Raw genomic sequence first — 17,058 nt, 5'->3', positions numbered from 1 at the left:
CCTCCTCGTAGTTGCCGGTGCTGCCGATGGTGATTATATGCGCCTCCAGGGGGGGAGGGAGGGGGGGGGGGGGGGAAGGGAGGGGGGGGGAGGGGGGAAAACTAGTGGCGGCACCTCCTGGCGCTAGGCACTCTGGGGCTTTAAGTCCCCCTCCTCATGGTTGCTGGTGCTGATGGCTCCCGCGCTGCTGGAGCCTCGAGGTGATTATACACGCCTCCGGGTGTGGGAAAACTAGGGGCGGCGCCTCCTGGCGCTATGCACTCGGGGGATTGCAGTCCCTCTCCTTGCGGTTGTGGTTGCTGGTGCTGGCGGCGTTGGTATAAACGCATTACAGGAAACACATCTCAAGCGTAGTGAAGACCACACGTTACGACACAAGTCCTACCCCCTGATATACAAATAGTCAACCACCACTAAGCATAATGGAGCGGCCCTTCTTTTAAACTCTTTACTAAAATTTCAAATCACAGACAGCAAAACGATAAAGAGAGCAGAATAAAGGTCAGGAGGAACATTAAGCAGCGAGAGTGCCCAGTAGACTTCATCTACACAGCCAACTAAGCACAATCTGACTTAATTCACTCCCTACTTTCATTATTGGGTGGGTTTGCGGAAGGGGATATTATCTTGATGGGTTACTTCAACCTAAAATGGGATTTAGCCTTAAATGGTGCACACCCACACAGAAGACATAAAGGTACTTTCTCCAAAGCTGCAAAACGAGAGCTTTGACAACTCTGTTTGATGGATGCTTAGAGAACCATTCACCCCATGACCCAAGACTATACCTTTTTCTCCCACTCCCATCACGCATATCCCAGAGTAAACTAAGTGTTCATTAGCCAATCTATACAACATACTATTACATCTGCGAATTTTCATCCCGTTGCACTCTCGGACCATGCTCTGGTTGCAGTTACTCTGGAGTGGCACTCCCCGAAATTCAGTTTTCGTAGACGGTTCTTTCCTGCCCCCTTCACGTGGTATGTTCTCTTTTGAGACAAAATACTTAAAGCAATTAGAGACTACTTAAAAATTAGCAATCCCGAGACATTTACCTCGCCACAACATGGGATGCCTTTAAGGCAATTATTAGAGGGAAATGTATTTCCCTGATAACTACCCTCACTCAGCAGAGGGCTCGAAAACGACTGACACTTGAGGCAGAATTTCAACTGGTTAAGCAAGCTCAAAAAGAATCACCCACTTAAAGGAAGGTTATGGCCTTACGAGGGAAACTCAATGCCATCTACACCAATACGGCAGAATTAACACTGCTGCATCATAAAAAAAACGAAACATGAACCGGGTAAGAAGGTAGGTTCAGATCTGGCGTGACAACTGCAAGACAAACAAGAAAAGAAATACATAGGTTAACTACACAGGGACTACAGGGTAGTCGTTAATACTGAAGAGGGCAAAGCTTGAACATTTGGAGACTTTTGTAATTATCTTTACACCTCAGATCCAACAGCTGACACAGATCAGTTGGACTATTTGAAGGGAGTGGAGTGGACTTGCCTCAGGTGTCAGCCACACAAAATGAGTTCTTGAAAGATTCCATAAGGGACTATGAAGATCATAGTACCATTGTTGCTATTACATTACAAATATCACACAGACCTGATGGGGGCCCAATTTTATAAATCTTTTAGCTCCTACTTGGTACCACAATTAATTACGTTATTTAACTATGTGGCCAGAGAAAGGCATGGATCCCTGTTATTCCAAAGCCAGAGAAGGACCCTCACTTTTGTCTGCTTAATCTAGACACCAAACTCTATCGAAAGATATTAGCCAAAAGGTTAGAAGATAAATTGCCGGAACTAATCCAACCAAATCAGTCCAGTTTCATCAAGGGACGACAGACTTGTGACAATCTGAGGAGGGTGATACACTTGGTTGAAAAAAGCTATTAAAAAGCGTATCCTAGTTATGCTCCTGGCATTAGATGCTGAAAAAGCTTTCGACCGGGTAGGTTGGCCCTTCCTTTTCCATACACTGGATCATTTTGGATTTGGTGACAGATACACAGCTATGATATAAAACAACTACGCCCACCCGCAACCCCGAGTGTTGGTTAATGGGATTGCACCTGGGTGCCCCCTCTCTTCACTTTTATTTGCACTTAGTACGGAGCCCCTAGCAGCTGAAGTGGGTGCTACGCCCTCAATCCAAGCACTGCCTTTCAGGTTGGAGGATCACAACATTTCCATATTCTCAGAAGATGTGTTATTGTCCCTCACTTCCCCCCCAGACATCACGGACAGCTCTGCAAACTGAACTCCGAACTTACGAACCGGTCGTTAGATTCCGCATTAATCTTCATAAATCCTTGCAATTCAGCCTGACATTAGCTGCAAGAGAGATAGCAACCTCCACCCAAGAAATACATCACTTATTTAGGGATAAAGATCACCCCCAAAGGGACTAACATATAGAGCAAATTATCCTACTCTACTGACCAGCTAAATGCCGACCTCAAACGTTGGGACCAACAATATTTAACTTCTGACATATTAATGCAGTAATCAGCATCTTGACAGATGCTGATTTTATCGCGCATTTACTGCTGATGCCAGCGCTACTGCTAGCGCGTTTGTTTTAACTTACCCGTTTTGTCTTTTGCTTATTTCTTTTTAGCACTTTTCCCCTGGTTTTAACAGGGTCTTGCCCCCGTCCCCATTCTGCACATAATTGTCTCCCGCACTGCCGTTTTGGCGGGCCTGGATCCCGGGGGTGGCTCACTGTGGGCGCCATTTTGGATTGGGCAGTTAGTGTAGCTTTGGGCGCCATCTTGGAGCGTCCTCGCGCTCGCGCCACGATTGGAGAGCCTACTTAAGGCGGACCCAGAATCATGTCAGGTCTTGACAGATGCTGATTTTATCGCGCATTTACTGCTGATGCCAGCGCTACTGCTAGCGCGTTTGTTTTAACTTACCCGTTTTGTCTTTTGCTTATTTCTTTTTAGCACTTTTCCCCTGGTTTTAACAGGGTCTTGCCCCCGTCCCCATTCTGCACATAATTGTCTCCCGCACTGCCGTTTTGGCGGGCCTGGATCCCGGGGGTGGCTCACTGTGGGCGCCATTTTGGATTGGGCAGTTAGTGTAGCTTTGGGCGCCATCTTGGAGCGTCCTCGCGCTCGCGCCACGATTGGAGAGCCTACTTAAAGCTCCCCCTTCCCGCGCAGCGGGACGCGCAGTTGTGGACGCCGTCGCTTAGCCGGAGTCGTGCCTGAGTCCTGCCCGTCTGCGCTCGTCCGCGTCGAGGCAGCGCGAGGCAGGGCAGGCTCAGTCCTATTTGCCATCTCAGCGCTGCCAGGTATGATATCTTACACCCGTTCGGAGCTGTTGGCCATAGGTCATCTGTCCAGGAGCTCTGCGTGTAAGCCTGTGGACCCCTTAGCTGGCCCTTACAGCTGCGCCTGTGAAGGCTGGTCTCTTAAGAGCCCAACCAAAATTCGATCCTTGGAAAACGTCGTCCCTGTCACACGGCCTCGTGCTGGATCGCGAGATCTCCGTATTTGGTGCCTCAACGTGAGATCTCTTGTAAAGCACCACCTGTCTATCTATGACCTGATAGATAAAGAGGATCCCGATGTTTTCTTAATAACAGAAACCTGGCTTCAGGACTCTGACTCTGCCATATTGAACCTTGCATTCCCCCAGGACTACACCATCTACACCTCTAATAGGGCCACTAGAGGTGGTGGCATTGCTATGGCTGTCAAATCCTGCTTCCCAGCAGAATGGAAGCCAGCAGGACTACCCGCTTGTGAAAGCGCTATTTTTAAAGTCGCCTTCTCTCATCAGTTCACCTTCAGCGGGCTGCTGGTCTACCGCCCCCCCGGCAATGACTCGGTATTCAGATCCGCATTGGCCGACATGGTCAGTCCCATAGCATTGGGCTGCGCCAATTTCAACATCTTGGGTGACCTTAACATCCATTTTGATCATGGGGCATCCACTACCGTGAGCTCCCTGTTAGCCGACTTGGAAGCTCTCCAACTTACTCAGCTTGTCACCCGTCCAACCCACGTTGGAGGCCATATCCTTGACCCCTTCTTTTCCACACTTGACGGGTTAAGGGTGTCAGATCCAAGGAGGATAGGGTGGACTGATCATCTACTTGTAGAGGCGCTCTGCCCGGTCTATGATAAGCCTTTTATATCCAGGGAAAGGCTAACCCTCAAAAGGCCGTGGCACAAACTTACGCTGGAAGAGTTCTACGGTATATTAGAGCGGAAACCTCTGAACAATTTCATTAATGTGGAACAAGGCTACCAACAGTTCTGCATGTGGATCACCGACGCCTTGGACTCTTTGATACCTTTACGATGGGCGAAAGGCCGGACAAAAACACCTAGTCCCTGGTATAACGAGTCTTTGGCGGAACTGAAGAAATCCTGCCGTAAAACAGAGAGGGAATGGAGACGATCATATGACCCTGCTCTGAAAATTCGGTATTTTACTGAGTTGAAACTCTACCACAGAGCTATTTGCAGAGCTAGAGCTGCATTTTACGCCCAGGAATTCGCCACCAGTACTAACCGCTCAAAACTGATTTTCAAGGTACTGAAGGACCTTATGAAAAACAGATCCTCATCAGAGGCGATTTGCACAGACTCACACTGTGATAAATTGGCCTCCTTTTTTGTGGAGAAAGTGGAAAAAATATATCACGGGTTCGACACACTCCACCAGGATCGAGAAGTCACTGTCTCTGATACATCGGATCATGAGCCCTTGGCTATCTTACCTGAACTGTCGGTTGAGGCCTTTGACAGACTCAGCCTCAGGGTTAAATCAGGCTCCCCGGCGGACCCGTTAAAGCCTGCCTTCATTAATACACTTTCCCCGCTGTGTCGTAACCCCATACTGGATCTCATTAATATGTCTTTGTCCTCTGGAACTGTACCCGCGGCTTGGAAGCAGGCAGTGGTCACTCCCATACTAAAAAAAGCCAACTCTGACCCCCGTCTGCCAGAAAACTACCGACCTATCTCCCTGTTGCCTTGGATCGCCAAAGTAACAGAAGCGCATGTCAACTCGGTTCTGTCTGAGCATCTGGCTTGCAACCAGATTCTGGACCCCAGCCAGAACGGCTTCCGGTCAGGACACAGTACCGAGACGGCACTTCTCTACATCTTGGAACACCTTCGCCAGGTACTTGACTCAGGTCATACTGCAGCGCTTATATTATTAGATCTAAGCGCTGCCTTCGATACTGTGTCCCACCAAATACTTATCCAACGCTTACAGGAGGCGGGAGTGACTGAGGTCGCTCTCCAATGGTTTCGGTCCTTTCTGGCTGACCGTACTTTTAAAGTGGCTATACCACCTGGCCAATCCACCACTTACCCCCTGAAGACGGGGGTTCCACAGGGATCTTCGTTGAGCCCTACAATTTTTAACCTCTATGTGAAACCGTTGGCCGGTGTCGTCAAACAGTGGGGTCTTACGATGGCCTCATATGCTGACGACACTCAGCTAGCGGTGACACTTAGCGGAGACCCCCGAGGTAGCAGCTCCGAGATTCCGTGCGGGTCTCTTGGCAGTAGCCAGCTGGCTTCGCACCAACTGCCTCCAGTTGAATGCCACCAAAACTGAGGTATTGGTTCTAGGGAAGCACGCTGAGCTATGGGGCAACCAGTGGTGGCCGTCAGAGCTTGGTGTCACTCCTATTCCAGTGACTGGAGTGAGAAATCTAGGAGTCTGGGTGGATTCTGCGCTCACCTTCAGGGATCACACCAAGAAGGTGGCTGCCACGTGCTACGGAATACTGCGTGGTATTAGGCCAGTCTTGAAGTACTTTGATCCCCCTACCAGACAGCTTGTAGTTCAGGCCGCAATACTATCTAGGCTGGACTACGGCAGTTCATTGTTGTTAGGGGTGAATCAAGCGGAGGCCTCAAGGCTCCAAAGAGTACAAAACGCCGCGGCACGAGCCATTGTGGGCCTTCCCAGACACTGTTCAGTGTCTGGTACCATCTCGGCCCTGCATTGGCTCCCGGTCAGACAGCGAATCATGTTCAAGGCGCTGTGTCTGGCCTTCAAAATTTTGAAAACTTCTTCGCCACCGGCACTTGTCACTCTACTCACGCCCTATGTGCCGTCGAGATCTTTAAGATCTGAGGGGCTTCACTTGGCTGTCTGTCCACGTTTTAGGTTGAGCAGGATGGGTGGCCGTTCTTTCAGGGTACTAGCGGCAGGCCTATGGAACTCGCTCCCAGTTCACATTCGAGCTCTTGAGGATATGTTCGCCTTCAGGCAGGCGATTAAAACTTTCCTCTTTCCAGTTTCTAGCTAAATTCTTTTGTGTGTTATGTTACAGCATCTGTCAAAGCGCCAGGACGCCCCTTTGCTGGGGCAGCTGTGCGCTATAGAAATTTTAATAACATAACATAACATAACATAATGATATGAGACTTGTTGAGACTTCTATACCTTTTTCAGAAGCTCCCTACTAAAATCAAATGGGAGCTTTTCTCCTCCTTCCACTCTATGATTACTAGCTTTATCTGGCAAGACCAGACTACCTTACAAGGTGTTTATGCTTCTTAGGGATGAAGGGGGGCTTGGCTTGCCTTACCTGACTTTTCACCATAGCATAAAGTGGCTCAACTGCGAGTGTTCTCCCATTGGTCAATGAGGGACTCAAACAAACACTGGCTTCACATGCACAGAGCAGTGGTTAGTAGAACCATCTGGCATGTACTATGGAAACCTAACCAGGTTAGGCCACCCAACATTTACCTACATACTCCAACCAAAACCACTCTTAATGTTTGGGATGGGGTGAATCTATATTATGGTTATGCAACGTTTCCTGCTACTTATACCCCCATACACTTTAATGCAGCCTTCAGCAGGTACTATTGCAGGGACTTTTCGATTTGAGGCATGAAGGAAGTTGTCTTACTACATCGGATCTCTTTCACAGGTGGGACATTCTTACCTTGATAATTGCCAATGTGACTTTAATCTATCCATCTTGGAGCAATCTCATTACACCCAACTGAAGCATTGGGCACTCCAACCACAGATTAGGCTAGCAGCCACCAGGGAACTCTCCTCCATAGAGAAATGTGTTTGAAAGTCTGGGCGGCCAAAGTGTTATATTTCCTTTCTCTACTCACTCCTTATTTCCACAACTCGCACTTTCACTCCTTGTCATATAGCATCCTGGGAGCAGACACTGAGAACAACGATTACAATAGAACAGTGGCGTGCACTCTGGAGGTACATTCCCAGATTCAATTACTCACTTGGATTAAGAGAAGCTCATTACAAAGAGCTCTATGACTACAAAGAGCTCTATGAATAAAAAGAGCTCTATGATTGGTTTACATCGGGAAAAACTCAAGAAGATTTACCCAGACACGTTTTTAGCAATGCTGGAGGTGTTGTGGGCTATTGGGACATTTTAGATATATTTGGTAGGACTGCCCCACTATACAGCCATATCTAAGATTTTGTGTTTATCAAAAGGAGGGAAGAGGAATGAATGTCCTATCAGTTCAATTAATCAAAAAGAGACTAGCTAAGAATGGGGTTGTCATGATATTTATATTATAAGGATCATGGTGACTCAGTTTTGTTTTGTCAATAGGTGGTGGCACCTGCTGGGTGTCTTTTAAAAGCCCTCACCCACCAACCTAGTTGGTGGCATGCTTCATCATCGGGCCCACCCAGTGACACCTAGCGTGTCCCGGGTGTGCTACGACGCCTGATTACAGCGGAGCAGGTATGTCACTGTGTGTGCGGTGAAGGGTGATAAGTTTGTGAGTTTAAAACGGTTTGGCGGGGTCCCAGTACCCAGAGGGTAAAGACACTTTATTATCTGGGCCTCCGTCAGCGGTTAAAAATAAGGCTGTGGGACGTTAGAGGCGAGTTACGACCTCCCACGTCCTTTAGAATGTCAACATAATAAGCTGGAGTCTTTTGGACCAACTACATAAAGGAGAATAACATTGAGACAAAAACTTTCAGAAAACCGACAGCGAAGAACAGCCTGTTATCCTACAAAAGTTACCATCCTCAACTTTTAAGGGATAACTTGCCATACAGCCAGTTTTTACGTCTCAAGAGGAATTGTAGCCAGACGGTCGACTATCAAGTACAATCTAAAGAACTCCGCGAAAGACTCCTAAAAAGACAATATAAACCATCAACTGTATCGAAATGTCGCAAGAGGGCCATGAACCAACCGAGAGAAAATCTCCTAACCACCTAAGAAAAAACACCAACAGAAGATCTGATGACCTGCGTAACAACATTCTGCCCGGTGACATATCAAGTAAAAAAACTAATTAACAAGAACTGGCATAGTAAAAAAACTAATTAACAAGAACTGGCACATCCTAAATACAGGTAAAAATGATTGGCCCAAACCACGCTTTGCCAATAAGCGAACAAAAAACCTTCGTGATTTCTTGGTCCATACCCGTCCAAGACAACTGACCCTGGAAAAATCAATAAGAGATGTACATATGGCACCAGTGACAGGACATTATCCTTGTGGGTCATGTTTGGCCTGTAAATCCACGTCCTGTACAAAAGTGTTACATCTAACTCCTACACTAAAATGGATTCAAAAACAACACAGCAACTGCAACTCATCCCATGTGAATTACATGGTTACCTGCCCTTGTGACCAGAAGTACATCAGGATGACATGCAGGAAAGTGAAACTTAGGATAGGAGAACATAAGAGTAATATCCGCCTTCAAAAAAACACAACAAAACTCTGTTCACACTTTGTTGAGTGGAAACAAAGTATCGAGGAACTAAAATGGACCGTCATCGAAAGACTACCTGAGAGCACCCCCAATGTAGAGAAAGTGCTTTATGAGAGAGAACAACGCTGGGTAGATCGCCTAAAGACAAACAAACATGGACTGAATAATGAAATTTCATGGCACCATTTCGCTCAATAAACTGCACACGCTGTCTGAAAACTCGCCATATAGACTTAAACTTTTTTCGAGTTAGCGCTTTGAATAATCAAATGATCTACACAATTCCATTATCAAAACCATCTTTAATTGTTAACACCGTTGTGTTCAAACAGCATTCGGTACATACTCGTTTTTCAGTACAATTACGAGCTCTCCGTAGTTGGGCCAGTCCTCTTTCTATAACGACTGAACGTTACCTTTGAAAACCCAGCCGGAAACGCGGTTCTGGCGTCCAGAGGGCAGCGCCATCACAAGACGCGGAACCATTTTCCCACGCGGCCTGGGACTAATTGTCCATACCCTCTGAGGGAGTATAATCGATGCAAGTTCGAGGTTCGCAACATACTCACCCTAAATAAAGGTGGTGAATGCTGAACCACAGTGGGTAAGACTACTAAGTTCTTAGTTACCCATCTACTTCACAAATAGTGAAAGTATTTTATCTTGTCTGTGTGTTTTCCTGTCCTGACGAAGGCTCCATAGACCTACGGGCCCAGTGAGCTGAAACATGTCGACTTATTCCACTAAAGTGATATGCTGAGGACCCTTAACCTAACCCTTATCCTAGGGCCCTTTCACTCGGCCCAACTTTCATCTCCTTGTGGAGTACCTCAAGGCTCATCCCTGAGTCCGACACTTTTCAACATTTACGTGTCGGACCTTGCTAAAACCATCAAAGCACACGGGATGAGCCTAACATCCTACGCCGATGATACCCAATTGGTCTTGGCTATCAAGGGGGATGGAGAACTAGTGGCAGAAAAATTCAAGAAAGGACTTATAGACATAGGAGAATGGATGGCCACCAACTGCCTTAAATTAAACTCAGAAAAAACCGAGGTGCTCATTTTCGGACCCCTTTGCCCAGCCTGGCCATCAAGCTGGTGGCCAGATGCCTTCGGTACCCCTCCCACCCCAACCGCCAAAGTCAGGAACCTCGGAATCATCTTCGATGAAGGTCTAAATTTCATGCATCATGCCAATAAAACAGTGTCCGCAGCACATCTAAAACTGAAGATAAGAAAAATACGTCCTTTTCTTCCGGAATCAGCCATTAAAACATTGGTCACCTCTCTTGTCCTCTCTGCTCTGGATTACTGTAACGGCCTCTTCCTCAATGCTCAATCCAGAGTAATAACCAAACTTCAGACTATCCAGAACGCAGCAGCACGTCTGCTCTCTGGTAAAACAAAATACGAATCAATATCCAAAAGTATAAAGGATTACCACTGGCTTACCATTCGAAACAGAATCCATTTCAAATCCCTCTGAATCGTGTTTAAGGCGCTCAACAACCAAGGACCCCACTTTCTGAAAGAACAGCTACAACGATACAGACCTAGCAGAGTTCTACGCTCAACTACTCTGTCAACTGGTCGTTCCTCGCACAAAAACGGCATCTTGGGGCGATCGACGTTTTTTGGTTGCTGCCCCAAAGCTCTGGAACACGCTACCCCTAAACATCAGGGAGAGCTCCTCCCTCCTTCAATTCCCCAAGCTCCTAAAAACTTGGCTGTTTGATTAATGACTGCCCCCTCTTCACGCTAACCATCACAAATAATTGGTTTTATCAGCGCCAAGACGCCTGAGGGTATATGATGCGCTTTACAAATATCAAAAATAAATAAATAAATAAATTAACCTAGTCCCAAGAGCATACCCATTCATTATTTTACCATAGTTGTCCAACGACGCGAATAAAGATTAGTTTGTTGATTGGAGACTATTTTTACCTTTCATGACAGTTTACCAGTGGGGTAAAACCTTTTTCTCTGGATACAGCCACGATACTCCAGAGATTGCCTCGGGCGAGGCTGGCAAAGCACAAGTTGTCTAACCCTATGACTATTGCCACAACGCCAGTGTGGGGCGGAGAATAAGATAAACCGCTACTTCGATATACACGGCGTTTATGAGGGTTTTACAATACATATCTCCTGGCAAAGTGGTTACAAGTGTCCTATCCACGTTTGATTAACTTTGATATCTAAGATTTTGGCAGAAGTGAAAGAGGTACTAGGTTACCCTCTCCCACTTACTCCGGATTTTATTCTCCTGGGTCTACAAGAGGAATACCTTTAACAGCAAACAGCTGGGGACCGCTCCATTTTATGGTTGGGCTTTGGGGCAGCCAAAAGATGGTAGCCACAGCTTGGAAGAAACCCAAACCTCCTCAATGTTCCAATAGCAGGCCCCACCTCTGGGCCTAACTATGGATGCGGATGTACTCCAAGACACTCTGAAAACCTTTGACTTCATATGGGATCCCTTAGTGAGAGTCCCTTAGTGTGATTTCTCTCTAAAGGCCAGCCGCTTTACTCCGGTCTTGCACATACGAAGACGTTCCACTTCTTCCAAGTCTGAGAGCCCATGAAACAAGAACTGCCCCATGACTTAGACAGACTCGGTCCGACTACCCTCTCCACCCTGCTGATTTAGGATCCCCATAAGTCACTAGCCGCTTCAGCAATTCCACTCATGCATGTTACTTTCTTCTTTTTCCTTTGGCAGTGTTTGGGTGGGGAGAGAGGTTAAATAGGGAACTTGACTCACTGGAATTTTATGTGCTCCACAGACTGTATTAATACAATTGCTTATTTGATTTTCGCCAAGGGACCCATCTAATACGAATCTCTATATACCAATAGCACTCTCAAATGTAATTATGGTCTCTTGCAATATTATCAATGTCAGTGTTTACTTTGTGCCTTACAAATCTTGATAAAGAAGGTTTGAGAGGATAAAAAAACCTACTAGAATGTATCAGCATAGCCCAACATTTTCAAACAAACCACAAAAGTATTTTAATTTTGTTCTGTAGTTACTGACACTTACCAGATAAGTAATGCTCTTAAGATTCACAAAGTTGTTCATTTGAAGATCATTTAGTCTACCGGGTGTAGCAATAACAATGTCAACACCTTTGGTAACTAAGTTTATTTGCCCTTTACGATCACCACCTCCATAGATGCAAATGCTACAGTATGAAAAGAAAGATCAGCAACAAAGGTCATTTAGCAGTATTCAATGTAATGTTTGCATTCAAGGAACGCTACTCACGTTTAATAACTGAGCAAAATAAATGTAACAGACAGAACAATTACTCCACTCTCAACTGCCTCTCCAAACTCCAACAAAATCCTATTATTCAGCCCAGTCACCTGCCCAATCACAGACACTCTTCCAGCAATGTGGCGTTAACACATGCCCAGAACGTCTCTATCTCACCAACGTCTCACTAATAAAAGCCTGGCAGTTATTCCTTATCTGAGCCCTTGGGAGCCATCCCTGCCACCCCGAGGACAGCAGAGATCACACAGGCATTTACATTTTTAATTCACACATATTTATAGTCATACATAGCATGCAAATACCGTAAATTATTATCCTCCCAACATTTCTTCAATAAGTGGAAGCAGTATAAATTGGTATCCTATTGTAACCTGCTCTTAAGAAGAAAGCGAAGGGCCTAATCTTGCTGAATGGAGGCAATTCAGTTTTCAAAGCACAGTAAATTAAACCTCTTTGGGAATAAAGGAAACCCAAAGTTTTTCCCCCAAAAACATTTATTTACAGTTTGTTTGATTTTCTGAAGAAAATACAGGCATTTTAGAGGTATGTTTAGATGCAATACTGCAGCTGGAATCTTTCCACCTCTGGAATGATGACAATCAGTCATCTTCAACATGTCTGCCCCATTCTAAACTCGTTAACAAAAGTAAAAAAACAAATAACACTTTATATGTGGGATAGGGTTACCCATATGACTAAGTCAATTTCAGTCCGTTTTTTCTTTAATTATCATTCTTTTAAGTGAACTTGCTTAATAAGTTCAAAGAAACTCAAAGTAAAATCTTACTGTACAGAGAAGAACATACGGGTTGCATAGTCTTCTATGGGTGGCACAATACATGTTGCGGCCCATAGGAGAACCCTGGTGTACCCATGCCTGGGTAACTCAGCTTCCTATACTAGGGACTTATAAAGGTACCCCAGGATGCCAATTGTGGGATGCACAAGGTACTTACCAGTAAATACTGAGGCGAGATCACAGTCACTAGGGTTCTGATTTGCAGGATCCCAGTGAACTACAGTCAAAAGATACTGACACCATGCAAAAGTGAGGCTATCTATGCCGGAAGGAACCTACTTTCCACCAGTAAGCATTTTGTAAAATAAGGGAGGTGATGTTGTCTCGGCTGTTCAAGAGAATGCCAATGCAGGAAAGAGTAATCCTACGGAAAGACTGTTTACGCAGATATTTGTTAAGTCTCCTGAGGTCCAGGATGGGTCTCAACTCTCCAGATTTCTTTCAAATAAGGAAAAAACAGGAGTAGAATCCTGTACCCTTCTTACAACAAGGAACAGTATTTATGGGCCCCCCTCGTGCAGCACTATTAGAGCTTCTTTCCTCAGTAAATAAAGACAAGATGGGTGTGCTTCTTTAGGAGGACTGTTTGGTGGTCTGTGCACAAACTCTAGGGTGTGTCCGTAGGTTACTTGGCCCAACACCCATTTGTCCGCTGTTATATCCTTCCACTGGAAGAGGCAGTTGGAGATATTCCCACCCACACGGGTGGAAGGAGAGGATGTACCTGGTACAGGTCACTGCTTGGGGACTGTGACGGGACCTGGAGGTTGCGTTCAGCGGGCGCCATGCTTGTGGTAGGCTGTTGACGGTAGTTGACAGTATGTCTGATGGTAGGGAGGCCTATACTGGGATTAAGGCTAATAATGTTGGGGTTGCAGGAAGCCCCCCTCTAAAAGTGGAGAAACCTCTTCCTCAAACTTCTGGAAAGGGCAAAATTTGGACCTAGAGAGTGCCACGAAATCTGACGGTGTCAGTGTCTATCTTAATGGCTAGCAAGGCATCATCAATATGCTTTTCAAACCAAGTCCAGTTGTCTTAGGCCAATTCCAGTACCTTAGATTGTACCTCCAGTTTAAAAGAAGCAGGTTTAGGCCATCCTTGTTGCCTTAAGACCGGTCCTCTCGTCAACCGACGAAAGCCTGTGGAGCAATGTCGAGAGCACAGTCAATTTCTGAGGAAGTGCGTTCCCCTTCCTGTAATATTTTCTTTGCCTCCGCTTTCCTGTCTTCAGGGGTCAAATCAAACAGAATGCTGCCATCTGACGGTCATAGCATCCTAGGATCGCTAGTGAGTTGGCTGCTCAGATGGTGATGACGGACATGAAGAAGAATCTCTTCCCTATATTGTCCAAGCGCCTGCCCTCCTTGTCTGGTGGCGCAGAGAAATTTTTGGAGCGCCTTTGCGGCACTTAAGAAATTAGAGTCAGGCTTGGGATGACTGATGAGGCTAGCAGGGCATAAACAGCCTTATATTTCATGCGAGGTGGTCCTACCATAGCTGGATTTTTCATTATTTTCATACCCTCATCCCAGATATTATATATAATGGGGATGGATCTTACAGAGTTCTGGCTTGCTCTTTAAAATCGTGAAGAAAACAGTCTGACTGCTTGGCAGAATTTGGCAAATAAACTTGTGCTGCAGCTCGGTCCATCAGATTATTAAAACCCTGGATGTCTGGGGGAAGAGTCTGCAGGATGAGGTGCCGGAGGGGATGGAGTAGGGACCCTGTAAACATCCTATTCGTCATGTGATTGCTGAGGATCAGGGATCTCTTTCAGAGTCTGAGGACGAATGGTCCTCACCTGAAGGTGGTGCAATTTTGGAAGCAGGTGCTATCCTAGACGTTATTGGTGGAGGGACGTTTATCGATGTAGTAGAAGAAACAGGCTGGATGGAACTGTTTGCTGGTCCTGTGGAGAATCTGGCAAATCTCATTTTGTAATCCTGCAGCATAGCTTGCAGATCTTGCACCAGAGATGCAGGCATGTGCAGATTGTCATGTCTTGGCTGAGGATGAGGGTGACATTTGTAAGGTTCATAATGGCGCCTCAGAGGGGCATAATATGACTGGTAGCATTGCTTTTCATCCTCATCTTCCGAGTCTTACTCCTGGTATTTCAACTGGAGCTCTGGAAGACTGTGTGGCGTCCCCAAAAGGCCCATTACCACACTCTTCCACATCCAGTATATGGCTAGGAAGTAAAGGTGAGACCTTACTTGGAGAGGTCACTTCAGAACTTAATGCACTCTTCGTTATTTGGGTCATTTTTATTCTTGTCGATGATGACACAAAAGTGAACTGGGGCTTCGGCTGTAATAATTCCCTAGTCGAAGGTACTGTCGTCGACCGTGCTTTCGATGATGATGCGGCTTTCATCGGTTTCTCTGTTAACAGTATTGTGGACAGTGCTGAAGGTAGCATTGCCGTTAATGTAATTGCTGACTGCCTAATTGTCGATGGTGTTTCTGTTTGTCGATCGAGATTTCTTTGTCGTTGGACCAGCCAATGGCAATCCATACGTCAACTGTGATTTAGAGGAGGAGATCACCTTGGTCAACGAGATTAGAGCATTTATCGCTGCCATAGTTTAGTTCTTGATGATGATGGTTTAGTCAACAAGACTGTGGTGAAGGTTGTAGTTGTTGTTGATACTGGTGTCATCGTCAATGGAGTGCTGAGAGAATTTCTTGTTCTCGACTGTTCTGACGGAGAATGTTTTAGCTTCAATTTTTTGGAAGACAGAGTGGAAGGTTGTAAGAGGCCACCCTGTGGAGATTAACTTAAGTGTCTCTTTTTCATTTTTTTTTTTATGGTGTGTCTTCCAGGTCTTTTTACTACCCTCAGAAGCCCCATGGTCAGAGGATCCTAATATTTTGTGGGGTCTGTCAGAAGACTCTCTGCCTCAGATGAGCTGGAATTTTGAGCAGCCTTCCCTCTCCGTCTCTAAATGTCTTAGAAGAAAAAAAGAATGCCAAATCTTTACTCCCTTACCTGATGTTGAGGGTAGAGGTGATAGAGACAGTCTTTCTGTGGGCCATGCACTGTGAAGTATTGCCCGCAGGGCCGTGCCTAAATCCAGGCCCTGCAGCAAAACACCACATGCTGCCAACCCACCCGGGGTTGGTTGAGTCAGTATGTATAATTTTTTTCTTTTTCATTCGGCTCTGGATCCTTGGATCTGTCACATATTTAAACTGGGGGTCGCGCTGAACCCCACAAAGGATCAGCGGATCGGCCCAAAGAGGTGTTTAGCCCAATTTTCTGCCCAGCCATCTGAACTATGGGGTTAGATACCTATATATTGATCCCTTACCTCACTTTTCACTTTAATTTCCTACCAAAAATAGCTAGTCGGGCCTTGCTTTGGAGCAAGATACGCTGATCCACCGCTGCTGATTCGCGAAAGATTTGCATTCCTAGATATCTATATTTCTTTTTCCGGTATTCACTCCAAAACTTCTGAATCGATTTATACAAAATAACAAAAAAGGCTCTTTCTGGACCAAGAGCTAGCTTTCTGCCAAATCTGATATAATTCCATCCAGCGGTTGAGGTTGTAGTTGTTTTAAAAATCCCAGAGGGAAAGTGCATGGGGAAAACTCACTTACCCTTTTTATCGGCCCTTGCTTGATCGATCAGCCCAAACTTGCAACATAGCAGCTGAACTGACAGTTGTACTACGTTTGAGAGAGAGAGGGTGTGTGTGTGTGTGTATATACTGAATATATATATTTTTTGTTTTTGCGATGTCCGTGATAACCAGCTTAATGATGCTCAGTATGGTGACAGCTCCATAAGTCTGAGACAAGTCTGTTTTAACTGCATTTCTTCTCCAGAAACATACACTAGTATGGTTATAATTTTAAACCACATTTAATTTTGAAACATGTCAGAATAGAAAAGCTACTATAAACGCCTGCTTTAGTTGCATAGAAAACAATTAAGGGAAAGGTGCCTGTAGCATCAAAAGTGCACTTACTGTCCATTGTACATTATGGAGAGAACCCAGTTTGTCTCAGTCTCAGTTTCTTTTTCCGGCTTGTGCTCACTGGATCTCAGAACACATATCTGAGGACTTTTCTTTTAAAATCATCCTTTCCCACTTCTTTATTTGATGTTTTTGGAAGAGTATAAGAGAATCCCTGTGTCTTGTTCCATCTTACTGTATTTTCTTTTCTCTTCACTATGCCGTCACTATTTTTGAGGTGTCCCAAATGTGGCAGCA

The 17,058-nt window shown here is 45.5% G+C and overlaps 1 protein-coding gene across 1 annotated transcript in view; it reads right to left on the bottom strand.

Annotated features, from left to right (window-relative positions):
* Window positions 1–17,058, bottom strand: part of DDX43 (DEAD-box helicase 43) — a 995,487-nt gene that overhangs the window by 751,929 nt on the left and 226,500 nt on the right. The window contains exon 9 of the mRNA XM_086925221.1: window positions 11,795–11,936. Within this exon, the coding sequence (XP_086781347.1) occupies window positions 11,795–11,936 (142 nt within the window). The remainder of the gene's footprint in view (window positions 1–11,794; window positions 11,937–17,058) is intronic.

This window comes from Lissotriton vulgaris, chromosome 6, assembly GCF_964263255.1.
Source record: "Lissotriton vulgaris chromosome 6, aLisVul1.2, whole genome shotgun sequence".
NCBI lineage: Eukaryota > Metazoa > Chordata > Amphibia > Caudata > Salamandridae > Lissotriton > Lissotriton vulgaris.
This window is presented reverse-complemented; position numbering and strand designations above follow the sequence as displayed.